The 12,684-nt window shown below is 36.3% G+C and overlaps 1 protein-coding gene across 1 annotated transcript in view; it reads right to left on the bottom strand.

The window, feature by feature from the left end:
- The window catches only part of LOC107587905 (FRAS1-related extracellular matrix protein 2-like), a 68,258-nt gene that overhangs the window by 50,256 nt on the left and 5,318 nt on the right, over positions 1 to 12,684 (bottom strand). The window contains exon 2 of the mRNA XM_016275868.1: positions 8,842 to 8,931. Within this exon, the coding sequence (XP_016131354.1) occupies positions 8,842 to 8,931 (90 nt within the window). The remainder of the gene's footprint in view (positions 1 to 8,841; positions 8,932 to 12,684) is intronic.

The following is a 12,684-nucleotide window of genomic DNA, read 5'->3' as shown; positions in this document are numbered from 1 at the left end:
ATGATACAGAACATTATACACTGTTGTAATTACAAAATACTCTTTTTCAGCAGTAAGAAAAATGAATTGGTTGTCAAAACTACATAACCATATATGTAGCTGCAATTAGGGATGTACAATATAAAAATACCATTAAGCTGATACTGAATTCCTATACTATTTTGTCCAAACAAAACAGCAAATAAACAGATGCTAAAATCAAAAACAAATCAGTTTAAATGCTTCACTCTCAGAAAAAAAGGTCAAAAACTGTCACTGGAGTGGTACTGTTTCAAAAGGTACTAATATGTACTTTTAAAATACTAATATGTACCTTTAAGGTGCTATTTAGGGATAAATAAGGTACAAATATGCACCTTTTAGTTTTGTACCTTAGGATATTGCCCCAGTGACAGATTTGTACCTATTTTCTGAGAGTGTTTAAGTTAAATTAGGTATCACAACATTATCATGTACATTATGAACATACAATATTAATGTTAAAGATTAAAGATGAACGTCAGTGCTAAATAAGGCAAAGGTAATCCAATTATAAGATTAGGGGGGAAAAGCATGAATAACCACTTAATCAATATCAACCAATACTGCCAAATTAAACAGTATTTCTAATATCTATCAAATACCTGAAATGGTACCAGTTTATTGTGGCATTAACATAACCAGGTCTGCCAGCTATAGAACCGCTAACAATCAACAGTACAGTGACAGTTACACTATTTTTACAGTTCCTACTTGAGATGTGCTATACAAACGCCAGTGTTAAAGCATTCAATTCACGGACAGGCAAAAGAACAGATACAGATGGCAATGGAGCGTAAGCTGTGCTCTCATGACCCGCTAACCTCATGTATTTGTAAGCAAGCTACGCAGCTGAGAAACATAACTCCCACTCAAGAGTACTGAAGGTATTGCTGTGCAGAACAAGTGTGCAAAGGAGGACGAGGAAGTGCTTGTTATGGCAACACGTGTACAGTAACTCCTATGTATCCCGAGCCTTCTGTATGTTTCCAGATAGTGGATATGGAAACAGAAGAGATATTAAAATCAAACCACTTCACATTTTCTTTTTCTGTGAAACAACCATATGTTGAAAATAATAATGACACCCTTGTGGGCAGCAGATGTTACCTGTATGGTCTATAATCCGAGACCAGATGGTTTATGTGAATCCATGTCTATAATGTCAAAATCACTACTTACACAGCCTGCCGTCAATGAAATGTGCCAAAGAGCATGCTTTTGTCAAGGCCTAAAATAGGTTGCAGCGATTTATGATTGTGCTTAACCTGTAATTATGAACGACTTTGCTCTAATCGCTGGAGGATCTGTACCACCGCTAAAGCACCATTCTGCAAAGCCAAAGGTGGTATTTTCATTAATAATAGAATGCGAACAGATGAGAGAGTGGAAAAATATGCTGAGCTATGCACATCCGTTGTGAAGATGAAGTATAAAGGCTGTAAGAGACTCTCTGACCTGACCGGTGCATGTATGAGCTTGTTGTCTTTGTAGCACCTCATGGCATGTGGTGAAACACAATCCTTCTGCTAACCTGAGATTGGAGGTGCTTCAGAGATGAGCTGGAAAGAGACCCTCCACTGTCAATGGTTATGAATGAAGACAAAAGTTTTGTGTTGAGCGAGTAATGCTCGTGTATGGATTTCTGTTGGTCAAACTGATGAATTGGTGAGACAAATCTGAACATGAGCAAAATATTTGTAGGGAAACTTCAGATCACACAGATTTTTATTGAAATGACTGGATTTCGCCAAACAAACTTTTGTCTAGCAACAGTAAATATGACTGCACTAACGCAGGAGTGGGGGACATTTTTCTTATCAAGGGCCTTTGAAGGTTTTATACATTTTTTTTATACAGATGAACGCAAAAAGTTGGTTATTTAAAAAATGTTAATTTAAACAATTCAGTTTCTCTTGAAAATCTCTATATTTCCCATCTACTTTTTTCTCTCTTGGCAGTAACAATTTTAAGTTGTGAGATAAAAATTTAATAATTGAAAATATGTAAATTATATTATATCAAAACTTTCATTTAATTACTGTGAATATTGTGTAAATATTTTTAAACTAATTTCTCATTATTATATTTTTATTCTTTATGTTTGTAAAGAGAATCAATGATATTTGTATACTTACAAAATCTCAACAGTCTTTGTGCGCCATATATTTTCTTACTATAAAAGTTTAACAAAATTAGTTGAGGAAGCATCCATGCAAACTTGTTGTATTGTTGGATTCTTTGTCTCGAAAAAAATATTCTGCCATGTAAAGAAAACAGTTAATAATAATACTGCACAGATTGAATTTAGAGAGTGGATAGACACAACTTCATTAAGAACAAAAAAGGCAAAAAATAAATAAATGCAAAAAAAATCAATCCACCGCAAATCCTAAAATCAAATAAACATGAAATGGTGCAACATTAATTCATACTCGATGTGTGTATTCCTCTTACACAAATTGAGAAAACAAGCCTCCCTGGACACAAGAGGTGCAAGAACAGAGACAAACAAGAAGGTAAAGTGAGAGTGAGAAAGAGAGAGAGAAAGAAAAGGCAGGAATTGAAAACAAAGAGCAAGGTGCAGGCGGGAATCTGTCAGTGGGGACGTCTCCTCCGCTGACTGACTGAGTGGATTAGAGGTTGGAGGCAGACAGCTCTTCTAAAGCTCCACAAACAACCCACAGGCAGTGCTAGAACTTGTGTGTGCTCAGGTAAGCTCAATTTACCGGGAAGGAGGAGAAGAATCAGAGGGGGAAATGAAAGGGAGGGGTTAAGGTGGCTGCACAGAACAATTAAGTGAACAAACATGCCAAAAAATGGCCCCTGGGCCTCTATGTCCATCTACAAAACAAAAACCAGACAAAGTATCTTTATCCACACAGTCTCCGTAGCTTGACCAATGGTGAGGGGAATCTTTACAGACAAAGGTGAGAGAGTTTTCTGAAGCACAAGGAACCACTCTCAGTTAATCTCAATTCAGCAACCTGGCAGGTCTCACAATTATGGCCACTTTTGTCTCCAATTCCATGGCTTAATACCATTCTTTTTAAGCTTAGCAGCTCCCATTATTCAAACAAATGCAAAAATGTGGTAAAGAACGCTGTACCTGATAGAGAGAGAGAGTATTATTTCTCAAAAATGACCAAGACTTTGTTGTCTACCTCAAATACATTAAATAAGCCACTAGACTATTTGTGAGCCCAGACAAACATTTCACAAAACTTCACTGAGGATTTCATGGGGTGCCTTCAGGTAACTGTGCTATTTTCCAAGTGTATTATTTGGCAACATGACAAGTAATATTCATCTGTTCTTTGTTGAGCAGTGTTCGTCTGAAACTGTATTGAACAACCCAGAGGGAATTGAAAAAGGCAGAACAGTGCTTCTCAAACTTTTTTTTTTCTCAGCACATTTGATCAAATCAGAACCACCTAGTCACAATAATGTTCCCTCTATTCTCATTGAAGGCTGTGAGCGTTTTTGTAGCTAAAATAAATCATGGTGCTACAAGACCATCATCAGTCCCTTGACAGATCTGTGCAAGGACTCAGCAAGCAACTCAAATACAAACATCGCAAAGAAAACATTTAGAAAAGAATTGCATATGTTAATATGGAAATCTTGCGACCCAATTTAAACACATTTATACTTTAAAATCCTTCCGACTGTCTAAAAGTGCTCAAAGCATTTCAGATTCAAAACAGGCCATTCTTAAACTTGCCTTCAGAAAACCGAGCATCCACATCTTAATTTGAAGGCAAAAAGAATAATATCTCTGCTTTTTTAATCACCTCAGGTTTTTGCTGTTCTATATTTAGGCCACAAACTAAACTTTTTGTTCACGGATCAGTGCAGAGAACATTCACATTCCACTTTGCCAAAGAACATGGACTTTGCATTACTCTCATATGCACAAAGCTTTATTAAACTTAGATAATAAAAATATAAATAATACCAGACTTATTAAATAGACCAGAATTAAAATACATTTAAATTAAATTAAATGTGCATTACCAATGTGTCATGTAATGTACCACTGGTGATAAGAACAGAATTATACAAGAAAAAGTCTAAATCCTAATTTTGTGGTATTTTTTTTTTAATATAATCCAATATTATTTTTATTATCTCTCGTTTCTTCTTCAAAGGCACAATATCTACTGGCATTTTCATCTTCTAGCATGCATCATCTGGCATGCTTTTGGCAATGTAACTTTATGTAAGAAATTGTAATCAACCAAAAACCATCATCAACTTTGAATCCTTCATTAACCACCTGCTGATATCTGTGTCAAAGTTTGCGAACTTAATAATCGTCTGGGAGACCAATTCTATTACTCATTGGGAATCTGAGCCAAATGGTAATTTACTCTGCTTTTAGAACAACTCTACTAAAGAATCTGCTGCCAACTAACAGCATTAATTTGAAGGGCAATTTCAACTCCTTTCATAAAATGCTGTTGATTAATTACTGCACTGGTTGCAATTTGGCCTCCATTAGAGTAGAAGAAGGACAAAGGTTATTGGCGTCAAATTAATTTTGACATGGTCAACCACTTTACGACAAATTTCTTTCGCAATTAAAATCAAATCATACTTAAATCAAATGCTAGTACTAATAATACCAGATCATATATGCATTTTAAATATGTATAATTCAGTTCACTCACTGAATGACAGACTTGGCTACATGCGTCTTCTGTATAATGCATTTATACACCCCATATATGTACTGTATATACATAAGTAATGTTATCTCATGAGTACTAGATATGCCATGTGTTCTTTGTCGCCAAATTCCCTGTATGTGTAACTTACTTGGCTAACAGACATGAAATCTGATTGTGATTCTGAAAGCGAGCCCTCAAACGAATTGAAGGGGAAAACTGATGTTTTTTTTCCAGTACGACGGGCTAAATTACCAAACAGCTCACGCCTGAGATTAAAACATATTTATCTGACTAAACCCAGCAATGCCTTATAAAACAAACTGCTTAATCTGAACACACAACTACAAGTATTTTCTTGACTTTATTCGGCTTAGTCTAAATAAACATTATATAAACCAATGCTTAATCTTTACAAGCAACAAAAATGCCCTATTTTACAATCTGTATGAGATTCACTGCAGTGTTGCATTAAGATAAAGCCTAAACAGCCCCTCGGATTCATCTCCATTTTCTTTCTTACTATATGAGCACTACCTGCAGAGTGGTGTTGGCTGCTGGAACATGACAGGATACAGCTGTGTCTGAACACTCACAATCCAGCACAGCTGCCTGATACACAGCCTCTGAAACAGCCACAGGGGGTACCTGGGGAATTAGTGTGGCTGCCACAGTGGCTCTCATGCCTACAAATAACATCAGCAGCCCGGCAGCCTCGCTATCAATGATCCAGTATTAGAGTTTCGTAAGCACACAATTCAATTCTGAAAACTGACTCCGGGTCAGGTTGAATATATCTAATAACACTCCCTGCATCCCAATATGTGTACTTTCACGGCTAGACAGTATGAAAAAGCCCCAAAATAAATCAAATGAGTAGGGAATTAGGATGGCGCTAAGACGAATGGTTAATGAAAACGTCCAATACGATTAAGGTAACAACTTCCACTATAGGTGAGAAAAAGTGACCACATCGAAGCAAAGTCCTGGGCTGGTTTTCAGCTTTCCCTCAACGTATTTTATGCTCATTGGTTCACCTGGAGGGCACAATTTTAAACATGTAAGGAACATGAGCACTCACCAGTAAGCAAATGTTAAGGCATACTTGAAGCATATGAGGGTCCAGTGGGGCCTCTAGATCTTATCAAGTCAATTTCATGGATGTTTCATGAGGGTGAGGACAAATTCTGTCTATTTAAGGAGGTGCAAACCATTCTAGGGAGCTGCACACTGAATACATACAGCAGTTCTTGGCATTTGGAAATCAAGCTCCTTTTTCTAACCCAGGTCCCTCAATTGAGGCATCATTTCTAACAAACTAACAATTTTTCCACTAATAAAATTCTATTAAAAACATCAAAGTAACTTACAGTACCTACTTACAGTCAGCGCCGGATTTACCTCTTTTTGTGACATAGGCAAAACAAATTGTTGGGCCCCCCTTCCCTAATAATATGTTAGGCCTAATATTACCACCCAAGCAAACAAAAATATTTCTTAATCAGTGCAAACCGTTACAGTGTTTTCTATCGCAATAAGCGCTAGCGTTCAATCAATAAAAATCGAATGTATTTCTTAATTTGTTTGAGAACTGAGAAAGACCATTCCATTAATAGGTGCGCGATGTGGCCACAAAAAAAACCACCTCCAGGAGTGCATTTTTTCTCTAATAATTTTAACAGCCTGGAGTCACAACCACATATCAAGACTGTTCAGATTATTTGTTTCAAGACATTTGACATGTTTCCATCCTGAAATCTCGTGTGTTGAACTAATTTTTTACGCACCTCATCCCAAACCTTCCGTTGCAAATTACAAAACGTCATTTTAGAGCTAATAACGGAGGCTTGAGCCATTGATATGCAGGCTAACGCAGTTATTAATGCAGTCTAATGTGGTGAGAGAGAGGGAGAGAGAGAGATTAAGCTTGTGTGAATACGTGCGTCTGTGTGTCTCTCAGCAGCGTTCAGCAGCAGCGTCTACTAATAGCGAATCTTTAAGTTAAACTGCTTCAAGAACCTCGCAACTGAGAAATGTCAAGTAGCTTTTCAGCTGCAAAACTATTTTATTGATAAGCGCTGACAAGAAGTTTCTGTTCACGTCTCCGCGTGTGTGCACAAGTGCGTTTCTGTACTGTGTGTGCATCTGCAAGAGAGACTGGGAGAAAGAAAGCATGATTTCCGTAGCCAACATAAAAAAGGTGCAAGACATGGAAATAGTTTGTCTTTTTTTACCCTATTGTTTGTTATATTTATTTGCTCAATGTCTTCTGGGGTTTTGGTTCTTTTACTGTTGTAGATAGCCCATATTATAACAAAAATATTATATATCTCTTCATTGCGTTTGGGCCCCCCTGGACGAGCGAACATATAGACACGTGCCTAGAATGCCTATGCGTAAATCCAGCCCTGCTTACAGTAGACACATAAATTAACACAACAAACTTTTATGTATGTATGCTACTGTTCAAACTCTTTGGGGTTAGTAATCTTTTTTTTAAAGAAATTCATTACTTTATTCAACAAGAATGTATTAAATTGATTTAAAATAAAAGCTGTTCTCTTAAACCTTCTATTCATCAAAAAATGCTGAAAATTGACCATGGTTTCCACAAAACATTAAGCAGCACAATTTTACAATACTGCTGTTTTTACTGTATTTTTGGTCAAGTAAACGCAGTCTTTATGAGCATAAGAGACTTATTAACTCAAGAAGCACAGAATTCCTAATTATTTGACAAGCAGTAAAATGAAAAAGAGAAAACTTCATTTAGAAAACAAACAAGTGCCACAAGACAATGAGGGCATCTTGAGCCCTTTCTGAAATGAGCGTATGACAACATTCTGCAGAATCCCATTGTATAATTGCCAAACTTCAGAAGTCACACACACCTTGTGCCAACTTCTGTTAGACACAGGCTCTTTGTGCCAGTCAATTGACTTAGCGAATGAATAATCTAATTAGCATGCACCAAGAACAACAGCACTGAATGCCAAATCCATAAAAATCAAGTCAGTCTTCATCTAATGCTTTTATGATAGAAAGCAAAAGATTAACAAATTAACCTACTCGGGAAGAGTTCAAACTCACATTGCAGATCATACTGACTGAACTAAACCATGCAAAACACTTCGATTTAGTCTTGTCCCATCCTCTTTAAAAATGATCTATCTACAGTACATTTTCCATACAGAACCGTGTGAAATGACACTGGTTTTCACCAGATGATTCCACTGTGGCTGCAGAAGATTGGGAGTGGGAGGTGAGAGCATTTTTTCATATTCATGGGGAAAGAGAAACGGTGCCATCACAAAACAGCGTGTTTCTTTATAGCCATGGCGTAGGAGAACAATGAACAGGCTGTCAGGAGGGTCTCTGAAACGTAAAAAACCCCGCTAAAAGAAGAGATTGGCATTTGCATACGTAAAAGCAGAAGCCTTTAATGTTTTCAAGTGGGCTGTGTATACAAAAAGAAAGAAAGAAAGACAAGTAGGATGATAGATTTACAAGAAAATCTAATAATAATGGAATGGAGTTGATCTTTGTAAAAAGGTATCTAATCTATCAGAATTTCAAGCAAAACTATCATAAAACTTATTTAGCATTACTTAATTAGCCTGACAATGGCAGTCATTAAGACAGACAATCACCCTTCTCAAATGATATTATGGTGGCTAAATATAGACGAAAGATTTAATCATGCAAGTCATCTTCAAAGTGGAGCACTTGCGTCTAACATATCGGCTTGAATTTTTTTAGCAGTCAAGCAATAAGTCTTTAATAATGCTTTCTGGGACCTCGCTGGGTACTAAGTGCACTTGGCAGGTTTATAATTGGACAGTTTCTTTCAACCCATCAGAGAAAGTTTGAGATTGAAAAATGTTTTTCAATAAAATTATTAAAAACCAACCAAAGCTCTATTAAAGTTTTCCAGTTCAATATGCCAGCGTGTCAATCAAAAGACATCCCAGACGGAACTAACGTGCACAGATTCTAGTTATTGCTCTCGCACAGTCACACCTTCACAAGCACTGGGTGAGCACACAAAGAAATGAAGGATGATGCAGATAGGAATGCACACGTCTGTAATCCAACCAGTCATATTTGAAACATCCTGAGGCCAAAACAATAAAAAGAGGTTGAAATATCTTACCACTGTCTTCGATGGAAAAGTGGAATGTGTCGCTTGTGGCATTGTCTCCGTCTCGAAGCACATAGCATATATGCATGTCATTGATGTCAGCTGAAGGAGGAAATATTCAAAAGGATTAGTTAGTTTTTAAACTATATTAAATTCTAAGTTAAGTTGGGATGCACTTTATAAAAATACTATATCAAGATCCATTTTATTATACATTTAAAAAAAAAAATTCAGAATGACAACTGACAGACCAAAATCAAGTACTCCAGAGAGATTTGTTTTATGCATCTTTACAATATTCACATACTCAAATGCAAACATTTCTATATTATAATTTGAAATTATATTTTATATGAAATTATATTATTTTGTATAAGGAAAAATGTGCAGAAATTATACATTTAGTTTTACCATATACTGCAAGTACATCTTATAAGATGCATATATGTATCTTAAGGCAGGAGTTTTCAAACTTTTTGCTGCCATGGATGAAGGATCCAAAAATATGAAGGCAGCTATACAGTATATTTTAAGACTAATTAGGAATTATAAATGTGTGTAGTATTAAACATTCAGTAATTGGCAATTGTGTTATCATTGCACTAAAGCAATAAATAAATAAATAGATTTAATTGTGGGTCGCTGCTGGGTCACTCCAATTACACTTAACCCTTAAATGCATACCTCGGGTCTTTGGCGACCCGGGACATCATTCTCTACCCTCTCCCTCCTTTATTTTTTTAAGTTAGACATCAACTTTCTTAGTATTCCTCAATCTATTAATTATAAACAACATGAGAAAAAAAATTTAAAATATAAAAGAATGCTTGTTTTCTGATAAATTTTTTGTAAAAAGTGTATAGGGTCGCTAGAGACCAGAGGTATGTAAATGTGTAAGTATTTTTTCCTGCGCAACTAGATTTACATATCTGATGACTCAATTTGTGCAATGCATCTTTTTTCCTCAAGGTGGCGCTGTTTGATACACAATGATGACATGATGTTTCACTCATAATTACCACAGGCATAAAACAAACGAATATCATCAGCAAAAATTGAAGTGGTTTGAATGGCTTTACTACAGAGCAATTACTATACGCAATGAAATATAAATGTCACTGTCATTTGATGCTGGATATGATGAATAAGCTGCCAGTGATCAAAATATTGAATATGAAGTCATTGAAAATGATCGTTTTGAGAACAGGTTGAGATCATGAATGTGAGGCAGATGTTGAATATACTGTGGAAGTGCACTCTGATGATGACAGCGATGGTAAAATCATCTTCTCAAATTTAACCCTTTTAAGTTTCAAAAGGTAACTAAATATGCTTTATTTTATTCTTCTGTAATTGCTCTTAAAATATCAAGAGAGTTTTTTGCTATTGCAGCAGTTAGAGGTCCATCCATGCTAGATATATTGGTCCGGGTCGCTAAAGACCCGAATATGTAATAATGATTGGCGAAACATTCATGCATTTAAGGGTTAAGCAGTGTTTGGGGGTAACACACTACAAGTAATGCCAGTTACGTAATCAGATTACTTTTTTTCAAGTAACTAGTAAAGGAACGCATTACTTTTAAATTTACAAGAAAATATCTGAGTTACTTTTTCACCTCTCCTGTCCCATGATGAGAGAAATTGGGAGTGAGGTGCAGACCAGAGGCACTTCCTTCAGCCTGATGTTTATTAATTTCACTTTTGGTGTGAAAGGGCTTTCACAGTTGCCCTTGTTTGTTATTAAAAATAAATAAGCAAGCCCAGCCCAGGTGACAAAAAGTAACGCAAAAGTAACGTAATGCATTACTTTCCATAAACAGTAAATAAGTAACGTAATTAGTTCCTTTTTTATGGAGTAACCCAATATTGTAACGCATTACTTTTAAATGTAACTTTCACTAGCACTGCTCTTAAGGTAGTAATGCGCATGATTGGGTAGAGAAGGTACAAAGGCACACCCCTAAATGTAAAATTTCTGCTATTTTGTCCTAAAAGTGTAGCCCTGACCCAAATGGCCCACGTGAACTCCACAGGAACCATTACCAATAGTGCATGTGTCAAAGTGTCAAACTCTGAGGAGGAGAGTGCCATTTGGGACAGGTTCTATATGAACCAGGTTGAAAAGCACTTTCAAATAAGGGCATTTTGCCCATCTGCTCCTGCACAGAGAGCTGCAGGCACCAAACCACATTATGTCTGAGATTTATCAGCTGGGCAGTGTTTAATTTAGACTGAAAGAAATATGAAGCACTGAAGCCGTGGCACATCAATTCCCTTCTGACTGAAAGGAGCCACAAAGAGCAGCAGGTCTCCAACTGGCACCCATCTATTAATTTCTCCACCACCCTCTCTTGTGCTAAGATTTTGGAGTGCATTTCATGTACATGGTTTTTCTGAGAGGGTGTTACATCCACAGTGCCAGCCTATCTTCAATATTTGATGTCAAAACATTTCTCTTCAAAGCGGCCAGCTCATAAAAATGTAAACCCATCATTTTCAAATGCCCACAAGGGAGCAGCAACTTTATTTACTGTCAGTAGCCCACACCCCCATCCCCAACTGTGCTAAATTCCCTTGAAATATTCAAAGAGAATCCTAAAAAAGGAGCTTGTTTAGAAAGGGGAAGCACAGTGGCAAGTTGAGCATGTCCCCTGCTAGTTTTGACATTTACAAGTTTTTACGATTATACACTCTTAAAAATAAAGGTGCTTTACGATGCCATAGAAGAACCTTTTTGTCTAAATGGTTCCATAAAGAACCTTTAACATCTGAAGAACCTTTCTGTTTCACAAAAGGTTCTTTGTGGCGAAAGAAGGTTCTTCAGATTATAAAAAGGTAAGGAAGAGATGATTCTTTAAAGAACCTTTGACTGAATGGTTCTTTGTGGAACCAAAAATGGTTCTTCTATGGCATCGCTTGAAGAACCTTTTGAAGCACCTTTATTTTTAAGAGTGTACTAGGGCTTTTCTGATATGTCTTGGGCCTTTACTGTAATTTTATGACAATAACAGGTGTTTGCTTTGTACTCTCTGTTGGCGAAAAAGACTTATTTTACCCATTAATACTATATTGGTCTTATTTGAAGGCAAAAAAGTTTTCTGTGCATTGTGTCACAATGTGTGCACTTTTCCAGATTACCTTTCGATATTTCAGGAGAAATCTTCCTTTATAAAACTATTTAGAATATTGTAAGACTTATTATTTAGGATCATAAAAGAGTTCACACAAAAATGAAAACTGCTGTAATTTATTCACCCTCCTGTCCAGGCTACTCGTCTCCATATAATAAAAATGAAAGATGCCGTCAAGTTTCAAAATGAAAAAAGCACTTTATATGTAGTATGTGCTTCTGTGATGAACAGACTGACTTTTTTACTAAAAAAAAAAATAGTCCAATCTGCACTAGCTCTCAAATCATTGTCAAAACTCAAACTATTGTCATTTATTTAATTTGGTCATGAGACAAACTAAACCAGTGTACATAATAATTGTATGATCATTTAATAGTGCCTTTTTGCTATTTTGTAACTGCCCTGCTGAACAAAATAAAAATAAATAAATAAAATAAAACAACCAAAGCTTGTTTGTCAGTCTCCTAGTCTGTTTCAGAAGGGTTTTGGGCACGTTTCTTCTGGTCAGGCTGGGTGATCAGATGGCAAACAACTTTAAGCCTATTTTTATTGATTTATTTATTTCTTTTCAAGCAGGCGTTGACAGACTCAGTCCTGATTCACTTTTATCATACTGTATGGAAATGAGAAGTCAAGATATTCTTCAAAAAGATCACCTTTTGTGCATGAAAGAAAGAAAGTCCTTTGGGTCTGGAACGACATGGGGGTGAATAAATGATCAC

Source organism: Sinocyclocheilus grahami, unplaced genomic scaffold, assembly GCF_001515645.1.
Source record: "Sinocyclocheilus grahami isolate Dianchi unplaced genomic scaffold, SAMN03320097.WGS_v1.1 scaffold6.1, whole genome shotgun sequence".
Classification (NCBI taxonomy): Eukaryota; Metazoa; Chordata; class Actinopteri; order Cypriniformes; family Cyprinidae; genus Sinocyclocheilus; species Sinocyclocheilus grahami.
The sequence above is the reverse complement of the archived record's forward strand: the minus strand, read 5'-3'. Positions and strand labels throughout refer to the sequence as shown.